Below are 12182 nucleotides of genomic sequence, written 5' to 3'. Positions count from 1 at the left end.
AATGTTTATGAATCTCAACTGGGGTATATTGCTGGAGGGCTCCATGGCCGTATAGCGACACAAGTTGTCAGACTGAGACACTGGGTCTGACTTCTGAGTCATTGTACTGTACACTCCAACCCTTTAACAACGTTAAAGGCAAAACCCAAACCACCCTTATTTTATAAACGAGAATTGAGGATCACAAGTCACAACTCACTGGTTTCAAACCCCTAGTCATTATTTAACCACGGTTATCTTGGCAATTCCTCTAAAGTCATAATGTATTGGTATTGATTCGGTTAAAATTTTTTAAAAATTACAAAAAAAATTAAAAATTTTGGTTTAACTGTTAGTTTATTTAGTTCAATTGGTTCGTATCAATTTTTAATTTAATTTATTTAAAATCATATTTCAAATTAATTTTCAGTCCAATTAATTTGATCGAAGGAGGATTCAAACAGCAATTTATTCATTTTATGGGTACAAAATTTTATTTCCACCAATACTCGGTTATACGAGAGAAACAATTCTTCTTGTCAAAAAAGAAAAAAGAACGGATATACACAAACAATTCTAATCGTTTTAGCCATGGTTAGTATAGCCACTTCATTTTCTTAGTTTTTCAACTATCCATGTTGAGCAAAATCAAAAAGAAAATTTATGAGGGTGCATGGAAAAGGGTTAGCTTTCGACCATATTTTCTCCTGCTTGTCTTTTCTTTTGGTGCAAAAGAAAAGCATATATATGCGCACACACGCATATATTGGGATGGATGGATAGGGTTGGTAGATAAAGAAAAGGAAAGTAAATTTAATGGCTTTTTTAGCTTTGTTTATTCTTTGCAAATAGAAGCTGTTACTATTGATATTGGTATTTGGTAGTAGATTGTATAGTATATAGAATAGAATAAAAGGGAATTAGAGGAAAAGAAACTAAAAAAAAGAAGAGATTTGTATTAATGGGGTTTCCAGAATCTTGATATTGGTCAAAGATATTGGTCCAGTTGCTTTAAGGTGTTGTATAAAAAATAATACACCTAGGGGGCATATTTGAATGAATTAATTTTGGATTCAAAAAACAGAAAGCTTCAAACATTAAAAAATATATAGTAAAATAAAAACAAGTCATAGAAGATTTGATATTGATGGTTTATTTCTGGGTCGTTGAACGAAAGCTAATTGATAAGGAAAGATTGATGGGTAAGAAGAAGAAGCCTCAAAAGACAAAGGAACTTTCAGTAGCAATAGCTGAGGCTTCATCAACTGGTGAAGAGGTCCCTCAACAACAGTCTCAGCAGCCTCTCACTCCAAGAAAGAGAGGTAGACCACGAAAGACTGTTGAGAAAACTGAAACTGAAGAAAAAAAAGAAGAGGAAGCAGCTGAAGTTACTGAGACCCAATCAAAGCAACTAAGTATTACTGAGGAACATCATCAAAAAGTTGAAGAAGAAGATGAAGAGCAACAAGAGCAAAAGCCACAACCAAAAGCAGAGGCAGAATCAGCTTCGATGGGAGGCATGAAGAAAGGAGAGGAGCAATCAGTGGCACCTAAGCAGCCTCCAACAAGGAGAACGAGAAGAAAAAGTAAACCAAGAAAGAGCAGCTAAAATTGCTTCAATTTGCCTTTATAAAATCTGGTAAAATCCATTTTCTTCTTCTTCTTCTTCTTCTTTACTACATATATGGTAGCTCCAAGAAAGGAAGATTTTAAAATGAATTTAGCTTGTCATGCTTGAGTAGGATGAAGATGAAGCTTCCAGCTTTTATGATGAAAACTTCTTGGTTTCATCAAATTTGTTGCTTTATCAGTTTATCCGTTTCAAATGTAAACACAGAAAAGCATAATACAAAGGGCCTTGCTTTTTCTTTTCCTTTCTTAATTGCAGTATTTGGGCTCTCTTAACCATCTTTTTCCCATAAATTTTTCTGTATAAACAGAACATAGCTTAAAGGTACCAGAGATGGTTTTTATTCTTATACCATTGCATGAACTTTATAGCAGATTAGGGTTGTTACAACTATTACTATTACGTATTTTTCTTGTTAAACTGTTTCTTTTCATTCTGATTATTATTATTTTAATTGACTGTATTCTTTTCCTTTGCTATTGGACTTAATTACTTAAACAAAGGAAAAGAAAGCCTAGCTAGTAGCTACTGTATTAATCATATTGGAAGTTGAAGAAACTTGGAGCCAAGAAAAGAAAGGGATTTGCTTAGTTAACTCCATAATGTAGGAATTTTAATGTTTGGTGACATTGAATGAGGGGGTAAAGTTGAAAGCTGAAAGCAGAATTAAATTCTGAAGGTGGGGAAGATACGAGGCACTTTGCTGGTGCCGGTGCCGGTGCCGGTGCCAGTGCCAGTGCCAGTGCCAGCTCTGCTTTATAAATCATAATTGCAGTGAACAAGAAAGTAACTAGAGACTGCTGCCAACACATTAGCACCTGATATCAACAATACAGCCACAGCAACTCAATGCGCAGCAGGCAAATCTCTTTTATTGCTGTGTTCTTTCTTTACCACGAAAACTTGAGTGGCAAGTGATTCCCGAATGATATTAAGGCGCGTGAGAGTTTTATTTTAATTTGAGACACTAGTGATTGACAAAAGTCAAAACAGTTGGCTAGTTATTGCAAGAAACAGTTTTTCTAAGTAGCCGCAGCAAGAAGTGAAGAGGTTTTGCCATTTGCCACACCCAGACGCGCTCTTGCCAGTAGGACCCTCCTTATCTGTACCCTCTGCATAGCTTTTGACAAGTTGTTTGAGTGAATAAATAATCCCCACCCGAAAATCTCAAGCAACACTACTGTTTGATTGAAGTTGCCCAATTTTTTATCAGCAATTTTCTTTTATCTCTATCTTTATTATTGTCTGTAAATGCAAAAACCCAAAGCCTGAGTTGAGAAACTGAGATGTCACTGTTTTTACAACAGAAAGATATATATTAGAAGTTAACTAGCAAGTAGTATATTATAGTGCGGTAGATGTTGCACAGCGCAGAGGACTGAGCTTGTCATCCAACACCAATCTTGCTGTCATCCAACTACACGTTTCAATGATTTGATTTAACATTTTCAGGGCCACATTTGCCAATCTGGTTTCTTGTATATACATCTCAATCAAAGATTTATACACATGCATTGTGAAAGTCCGACTCTTTGAGCGCAAGGAGTGCTTTTAGAAAGAAAGCATTCCCTGATTCAACCTTGATAAACAAAGAAGTGGCTTTTAATACACTGTAATCTGTATTCGTCTTTTACCAAATAATGTGACTGGAAAATGACCATTTAGCCATTTTTATGCTTAGGGAAGTTAAATTTAAAAAACATAAGTCGAAGTCCGACAAAAGGAACAAAACATTAGGTTTAAATTTCTGAGTAGGAAAATGTCCCCACCTCTCAAATGTAAGATAAATTTGTAGGTTAATTAGTCTGCTGCTGAGTACTGTCCAGTCAAATTGTCTATCATACAAGGCCTCAATTTCTTCTGAAAATGATGTTTTTTTTTTCCGTTGGCAACTGGTTATTATGTTGCCATTTTCAAAGGTCGGTTCTAAAAATGTTTGAACCCAAAACATCCGCAGAAACCAGACAATTATTCAATTAATACATGCCCTATTCTTGGAATCAAATTTAAGAAATGGATTTTGCGCTCCAAAGTTAAATTTAATTCATATAACTATAAATGTAAAATCTAACTACTTGAGATTTGAAACTCTAACCTCATTTGTACTAAAAACACATAATTGAGCCACTTACATCATGAGCTCTACAACTAAAATGGCTGAAGTTAAAATTGTTTTCAGAGAATATGACTACAATAAAGCTACAGGCAGAAAACTGTCATTTGAATCAGACTTTTTATCCGTAAGCATAGCCACATAAAGCAAAACTGTAAAAATGCAAAGAAAATGATAACCCGAAATGGATTATGCTGCCCGATACTGATATAATTCTGAATTACTTAACTTTTTCACTTTTGATGTCACTTTTTTCCTGTACCAGGATTGATTGGGATAATATCTACTTTCCTCGGCTCCATAGATGGCCCAGGATGGAGTGAGAGCCATATAATCCTCGCTGTTGAAAGGTCTTCCTGAAGCCACCTGAACCATCAGTGAGAAACAACGTTTAAAACCAAGAAAAAAGGATGACTCCAGATACACTCCAAATGACGATACTGATGCCATTACTAACCATGTGTACAATAGGACATTGACCTTGACCTTTCTGGTTTTTGACAGGACACTGCATGAGTGTGCATGTTCACATAAACCCTCATACTCCCCTTCACTTTTAAGACTCAATGCCTCTGAGAAAACCTTCACATTAGAATGCCATGACACATTCTGCACCGTTAACTTTGATGTGGCAGAATTGTAAAAAAGATCATCATGACTGAGCAAAAGACTTCCGATCCACAGTATGTCTTGATTTCAACAAAACTAGGCTTCCCAATGCTTTTTACATCTACATCTTCTCTATTCCACCCTTTCACGACAGTCAAGCGATATACAGTTTGTTGTTGCTTTTCTTTGAGAGCTGTCAAGGAATCCTAAAAAAACAGATTTTAGCAATAAGAAAACAGTAACGCCATGCCAGCCAAAGAAAAATCATAAAAAATGGCTGTTAGAAAGATGTTTCAAATTGAGATTTAAGGCAACTGCCAATATTTCCTCCATAGCATGGTAAGTTCCAGATCAAATCAATATGCATTCAAGTTTGAAGAGGACGTTCGTTCCACAGTCCCCATGTAAATGTTTGAGCTCAAGTTTCTAAGCTTTCAAGAATGAAATACTAACAATGAATCTTTCCCAGAAGTCCCCAAAGAGTGGCCTATCAATTGCCTTCGAGCTATCTTTTGTTGCAGCATCTACACTCACATATAACTGCACAAGCCAAATAAGTTGACTAGGTTAATCAAGAGCACAGCATTTTAAATTGGCTAAATGCTTAAATTGGAGCCCGACCTTTTAGGGGTTGCTCATATAAGGGCCAAACCTTTCAAAATACTTATATAAGGGCTTAACCTTTACAAAAGTGCTCAAATGAAAGCCAAACCTTTCAAAGTGCTCAAGTAATGGCCAAAACTTTTGGGAAGTGCTCAAATAAGAGCCAGACCTTTTTGAAAGTGCTCAAATAAGGACTTCCTAAATGCCGTATATCAGGTCCCAAATTATGTTTTTATTGTTTTCTTTTATTTTCAAGCAACATCTGATTCAACTGTCATATATTTATTCCAAATACATTTGAATTCACCTAATTTTTATTCAAATTGGGCTGACGTGCATGAAAAGTCCTTATTTGAACATTTTTATTCAGGTTAGGCCCTTATATGAGCATTTTCAAAAGTTTGGCACTTATGTGAGCAACTCTAAAACGTTGAGCTCTAATTTGAGCAGTTAACCTTTTAAATTTTAGGCTAGAGCAATTTAATCAAATAAATTTCTTAACATAAATTCACAAGCAACAAACCTGGTTAAAGGCTTCACCATTTTAATTTCTTTCAGGGAACTGTACATTAGTGACTAGAAGTGTAGAGATTCGCCTTTTCTGCAGCTCATCCAAAAACATACTAATCTCTAGATACATAATTGGTTCACCAACAAGTGATAAGGCACAGTACCTAGCGGATAGACCTTCCACCAGTCGCTCTTGTGTAACACCTGCAACGGTAGAATGAGTAAATTTCTCTGCATGAAATAGAAAGATCTATGCTGCAATCTCTGTCCATGAATCTAAGTTGTAAAAAAAAATTTTGAGGACATTCTAATCCTATATTCCTATCAATTATTACTAAATGATTATGAGATACGTAAGAAGGGCATTGACTAAACTGTCAGTGTCACAAACTTGGTAAAAGAAAATGTTAATTGCAATGAATCCCATATTCCAAACGGGATGGTATAATCAGAAGAAATATATGACATTTACCAGGAACTCCTTTCATTTGGTTAATCATCTCGGTATGAAGGTCAGCAGCAGTATTGAAAATCTCTAAGGGATCATCCATCTTCCGTTGCCAACTTTTTTCCTACAGGATTCGAATGGTGCCTCCAGCAGAAAACATATTATCAGCAGATGCCACTCCAGGGGGAGCCTCCATGCATCTGTTCAATTCAAAAGTTTAACAAAAATGAATTGCAGTCTACAGCTGCAAACACGAAGTACAGTGTGCACCTACTTAAATGTGACTGACCCAAAAGGGTCCGGAGACACTTTTGCTGTCTGGCTCTTAACAACACTAAGACACACATATAGTATGGCGCCTTACTTCGCACAGACCAATGCTCTTTTTTTGCACTGCCTAACGTAATACAAGAGTTTTAGTGCCTAGAGTGAGCCTTGTGCCCTCGTCAATACTACTTCCCAATTGAGGTGTGAAAGGAAAATAGCAATAATGTGCATCAAAGGATGGCAAATTTACAATAGGGGAGTAACAGATTCCTGGCGCGAAGTCTGTGCTGGTTTCGGTAAAGCCAATTGAAGAAGAATTTTGAACTTTGAGGAGGGTTTCCATCTTCCCACGTGGAAGTAATTATAACGATTAGGGATTCCATAGGGAGGCCCTCGGGCTAGTAGTTTTCGGGATGGACGAGGTCGAAGGAGATGTTGGAAGAGAGGAGGTTGAGGAAGCGTTTGGCTAAGGCTTTGGATGTTCCTGTTTGGCTGATGAGGAAGAGTTCGCCTTTTCTATGGTTATGGTTTAGAGGTGGTTGCTTAAGGGGTTTTTGACGGCGGCGGTATTTGCATAGGAAGTAAAAAGTGGCGGCAGAGAGAACTGCCAAGGGGGTGAGGCGTAGAGAGCGAGGATGGGGACATGTTGGGACTTGGGATTTACTGTTTTCCTTTTTTGGTTCGGGTTTTTGGAGGGTTTTAGGGGAAATGAGCACGTAGACGCCGCAGCGCTCGTCGCGGTTGAGAATGAACTCGGTGGTGAATTGGCGGAAGACGGCGGCGAGCGAAGAGATCGTGGGCTGAAACCAGAATATACGTTTAGGTTTAATAGACCACAATTTGCGGTTAAGATTCTGGGCTTAAAGAACAAGCATCATTGGGCCATATTGGACTTAGAGATCATGATTTTTAACCCTCCAATAGGGCTTGTTAGAATTACAATATCTAGGCCTAACCTTGCTAACCAGCATTCCCTGTTTGATCATACTGGTTGCAACATTTAAAGCATTCTACTTGATCAAATTGCTAATAGTCCTGTGCAGCTCAGTTTTACCAGCAAAAATCATTTTGTATTTTCACATAGAAAGGTAATCAAGAGTGTGTCAAATAACCCCATAAGGTATTCTTACAAATGAACTTTGGGAAGATTAAATTGAATCAGCCGTGTTAATGTGATGATTAATTTACAAATATCTCGCAAAATTTGAATACTCAGCGACCCTTCATGGTTCGTCAATTGAGCCTGGACGTAAAGAACAACACAAAGGAGGCTTCTAAATCATGTTTCTGCAAAAGAAGAGAATGCATTGTGTTTCATGAAATTTGTGAATGTACAAATATGGAGAGATGTCATTGTCAAGGTCGCCATATGGTCTTTTGTGCACATATGATACCCTCCTTGTTCTGAGAATAAGTCATTCTGATCTCCCAACGTAAACTTCTCAAAATTGCCTCTAGGGGATCAAGTATCTCGACCTTATCACGCACAACCACCCAACCACCAGGACGTAGAATACGATCCATCTCAACAACAATTGAAACAGGGTGCTTACACCTGCAAAATATGATATTTTTGGTGTGGCACAATGACTCGAATCCACCAATGAGATTGATAAGAGTGCAGACAAAACATCTTTATACAGATGACAGTAAAGTTCAATGGTTACTAACCTGTTTTTTAGCCTGGAGAAAAAATGATCAGCGTGCAACAGGTCATACGATCTGGGGTAAGTCCCAAAAGGCTCGCACCAATCGTGGTAGATGCCAACGAGTCCGCGTTCAAAAATGAAGGGAAGTGTATCCGGTGCATGGACAGGGACCACGTTCATCACCCAAATTTTCTGTTGTAAAAGTGCAGCAGCAAATCTGTTTCAGAACATATACATTCGAACATCATTCCATGATACATAATATATTTGCAAAACTGAGAGGACCCTTAATATCCCAAGAATTTTGTTGTGCCATAAATATACCCTCCATAGATGGCTTTCATGTCCATCACATTCCTGATAGTTGACCAGTTGATGCCCAATCCAGTAAGATAGGACTTGTCAACAATATCTTTCCAGTGCTTGGTATCATCAATCGCTTTTTCTTTGTTGTTCAACCAATCCGGATATGTTTCGAGCCTCTTAGGCCATTCCTCGGGCCACTCTGTCCCATGTTGTTCAATTGCAGATGGAACAGTATGCAAGCAAGTTTTCATTGGAACATACCTATCAGGAAAACATTTACAGCCACCAAGTAAATTAGGTCTAAATTATCAAATATGTGAAGGTTAAACACGGTTACGTTTCACCAAAACTCAATTTCGGATTGGTCAGTTAAATGAGTATATAATCGAGTGGAGGAAATTGCATAGCATTAAAACTGAAAGATACACTTTGTGTAGCAATCACATCTGAGCTTACCAGGAAGCATCAGGATTTTCATTCTCCTTGCATAAAGGTGGATTTCTCCTCCTCCTTAACACATATATATCATTGGATTCAGGCTTCTGATATATTTTAACACCCACTTCACTGACATCATCGGTTTTATGCGCCAGAATATTCCAACAGATTGAAGAAGTCAATGTGTTCATTGCTGGAAAAAAAATATCATTAAAATCAGAATATCATAGTATAAAGCAAAAGAGAAATTCCTTTTTGTAGATTAATAATCAAGCACTAAATATGAAAACCGAAAGCGTCAAAAACTTTGAGAGTGGCAGATAGACCAACCATAATATAGCAGCAGGATTCACCGATGTTCTATGTAGTTAACAAAATCTTCTACCACACAGAAAGTGAAATCCAACAGAAGACACTCAATAAATTCCATGACTATTACAAAGAAGTCAAGGTGGTAAAAATCCTATGTTCATATTTGGTATGCATTGACAGAATAATTTTCAAGGGAAGGCATATGGCAACATTATTCCTGTATTCAAAACATAATAAACAGTAAAAAAGAAAAGACGAGGCCTAACCATTTTCCTCCTCGATGCTGTCGTGTTTAGTTGACAAAATAAAGTATCCACCAGGCCTCAAAATCCTATTTATCTCTAGAAGAAGCTTACCCTCTGAAATAAATAAATAAATAAAAAGCAGGTTTCATATTATCAAATAACGATGAGACTTAAAACATGAAATAAAATTTACAGGACAACAAAAGAAGGGAACAAGTACCATGGGCATGCCAGGGAATTGTACATCGACCACAATGAATAGCATCAAAAACTCCACTGGGAAAAGGAAGTCTTCTTCTTGCAAATGGGCTAACAAACGTAGCAAAACCGCGTTCAAGGGAAACCTGTGCTAGGTCGACAAGATCATCTTTCAAGCCCAGTGACAATGTTAATACATCCTTATCAAGAAGAGAGGCCACAAAGCTTGAATCTGAGCATCCAACGTCCAGCACTACGCGTATATTCTTTCCCCATTCAATATCTGGTACCATCTAAGAAAATCCACCCAAAACTTTAAAAATGCTAAATGAGGAAACAATTGCAACATAAAGGTTCTCTGGCTAAACAGTGAAGCTCACTTTCTATACCAAGAAATCAATGAGAACAATTTAGGCAGAAGGAACTTGAGAAATATCATTTTTGGTTAGGTAAGTGCAAAGTTAACAGGCATGTTTTTCAGAGGGCAAAACGAAATCAGGAAGAAAAAGGTGTTCACGATATTCATTGAACACAAGAATACTAGTTCAATTTCCATTATGCATGTGCAGTAAATAAATGAGCAATGCAAAAGCATTGTATATACCATACTTTGCTCTATTACTATATTTGTTTTAATAGAAGCCCAAAAATATTTTCTACACAAATTTCTTATCCTTCATTGCAATCATAGGTAGGAGATGCAATCCAAGAAAAGTTTTCCCTGAGATGATTTTCACTTAGCTTTGCCATTTCCTATATTGGCCATGACATTAGATGTTAAACACAAACAAGAGGTAGGCTAAGTCCACTTCGAATATGATAACAAAGTTATTATATAGTGACAACGACAGAATGATCTCTTATCCAGTAAATTTATGCTCTACTAATGAATGGTTCTTAATATCTATCGAAGGCTGGAACTTAAGGAAGTGCAGATAATCCATAAAATTTCATTAAAACATGCTAAAATAAAGGCTCACCTCTTCAATGGATTCAAGGTAGTGAACAACTCCACCCTTGAATTCAGATTGGTTCTGAGGGAACATTAAATATTCCCCAGATTTAATCAACCAATTATGGTTCTTCATGTACGCTGCTAGCTTTGGATGACCCACATTCTTGTACAATACCTGCAAAACAATTAGATTATTGCAGCATCAGAACTCAAAATGCATCAGCATAAAGTCAAATTAACCACACTCTATATATTTACCTTCAATTTGCTCTCAGGCCAGTGCACGGGAGAATCATAACCATCATGGGGAAGGGGAACAAGACACATTGGAGGAGCTTTCGGGCAAGTCCTCTCTCTATGCCTATAGCCGTGCAGCCTTGTGAAGCCACTTTCAACATCAATACATGGGATATAATTATGCTTGCTCCTTGTGCTACATTGTTTCCAACTATAATGTGCTTTCGGATCGAAAACCGGACCTTTGATCTTTCTCTTCTTCCCTTCATTCTCATTTTCCGCCTTCTCCTGTGTCTCTTGATCTACTGATTCATCCACGTCAGCATCACCTTCCATCTCCCCCTTTTCTTCACTTTCACCATCTAATCCTTCTTCCTTGTCATCCACTACCACTTCTTCCTCATCTTCATTCTCCTTCTCGGCTTCTTCACCCTGAGATTCTTCCTGCTCCTGATTCTCTTGATTTTCTTTTGATACTTTGTTGGATAACTTTGACTTAACCTTGTCTTTTTTCCTCTTTGAAACATGTTTCTCATTCTTTTTCCCAGATTTATGTTCATGAGCAGGTAAAGGCAAAGACCCATTAACCTTTTTCTCATCTTTTTCCTTTAAACTAGATTCAACCTTCTTTTTGTTGCCATTTGCATCATGTTTTTCTATATCTTTTCCTTTAGATTTGCTTACCATTGTGCTTGAAGCTACAGGTTCAGCGATGTCATCAAAGCTCTCCCTTTGAACAGTAACAGAATTAGAAGGAGAAGAAAACATAGACCAAACAAAAATAAAACAAAGACCCAAGATTGCCACTGCCGTCATCTTCACACAAACCCCATGCTGGCGCTTAACTTGTCGACCAAACCGAGCCAAAGCCATGTCCTCCTGTTTTTCAAAGCTCTCAATAAATGCTCCTTGAAGTAAGCAAATTTGAAACAAAACAGCACACCAAACAATGAAATCTAGTACTCAGATGGGAGAAAAACAAAGAATAAGCCCACCAAAAAGTATATATTTGTAACAAACAAAAAAAGAACTTCAGGAAAGCAAATAAGATCTGTCGAGATCTGAAGTGGAGCTTTAAAAAACTAAAAGCCTCGGACCCTCAAGCAAGCATTATAACGAAAGAGAAAGAAAGAAAAAAAAATGGTTTTAATAAAGTTTTTTTATTTTTTGAAAGATTAGGCATTAGCTTTCAAAGAACTGAAATTTTGGAGTACCCAGATTTAGAAAACGGGTGAAGCAAAGCTGACGTTTATATTTTTAGCTTTTGTTCTATTGAAAAATAATTAAAGGTAAAGACTGAAATTCCACCCACCAAATTTATATATAAATTTATCTTACTTTAAGAACACAAAGTTATCCAGAAAAGAGGGTAGTGGCTTTTTTTTTTTTTTACTACAACTATTATTAAAGTTCCAAATTTCCAAAGAAAAAAGAGAGAAAATGTTTGAAGCTAACAAGAAAATGAAAGGAAAAAAATGGTTAATATATTATTTAACACTCGAATTTGATTTTAAATTTTAATTTGATACTTGTATACGTAAATCAATATATATTTAACACATGTGTTTAAGTAAATGTATTTAATTGAACAAAAATTTAAATACTTAATTGAAATAAAAAAATTAAAGTATAAAATTGAAAATTTTATATTTTAATTTAAATATTGAAATAAATTTAAATATT

The 12182-nt window shown here is 36.6% G+C and overlaps 2 protein-coding genes and 1 pseudogene across 5 annotated transcripts; 1 reads left to right on the top strand and 2 right to left on the bottom strand.

The window, feature by feature from the left end:
• Positions 1-543: 543 nt before the first annotated feature.
• Positions 544-1861, top strand: LOC107905429 (ABC transporter F family member 4). The gene has a single exon (XM_016832087.2). It carries the CDS (start codon positions 1127-1129, stop codon positions 1586-1588), a length of 462 nt encoding a protein of 153 aa, XP_016687576.1. The 5' UTR covers positions 544-1126; the 3' UTR covers positions 1589-1861.
• A 1698-nt stretch (positions 1862-3559) lies between these two features.
• Positions 3560-6088, bottom strand: LOC107902643 (S-adenosyl-L-methionine-dependent tRNA 4-demethylwyosine synthase-like; annotated as a pseudogene).
• A 1119-nt stretch (positions 6089-7207) lies between these two features.
• Positions 7208-12024, bottom strand: LOC107905426 (probable methyltransferase PMT28). 4 transcript variants are annotated; one of them, XM_016832082.2, is made up of 8 exons: positions 10521-12024; positions 10288-10437; positions 9330-9600; positions 9131-9223; positions 8571-8745; positions 8133-8375; positions 7831-8025; positions 7208-7714 (listed from the first exon to the last, which is right to left on the bottom strand). In XM_016832082.2, the coding sequence occupies exons 1-8, from the start codon at positions 11370-11372 to the stop codon at positions 7516-7518; spliced, it is 2178 nt and encodes a 725-aa protein (XP_016687571.1). In that variant the 5' UTR covers positions 11373-12024; the 3' UTR covers positions 7208-7515. The 4 variants fall into 4 exon arrangements, with proteins under 4 accessions (XP_016687571.1, XP_016687572.1, XP_016687570.1 ...); XM_016832083.2 differs by having other exon boundaries at positions 7208-7749; positions 10521-11853; XM_016832081.2 differs by having other exon boundaries at positions 7208-8025.
• Positions 12025-12182: the final 158 nt, after the last annotated feature.

Source organism: Gossypium hirsutum, chromosome D05 (assembly GCF_007990345.1).
Source record: "Gossypium hirsutum isolate 1008001.06 chromosome D05, Gossypium_hirsutum_v2.1, whole genome shotgun sequence".
NCBI classification, from domain to species: Eukaryota; Viridiplantae; Streptophyta; class Magnoliopsida; order Malvales; family Malvaceae; genus Gossypium; species Gossypium hirsutum.
The sequence above is the reverse complement of the archived record's forward strand: the minus strand, read 5'-3'. Positions and strand labels throughout refer to the sequence as shown.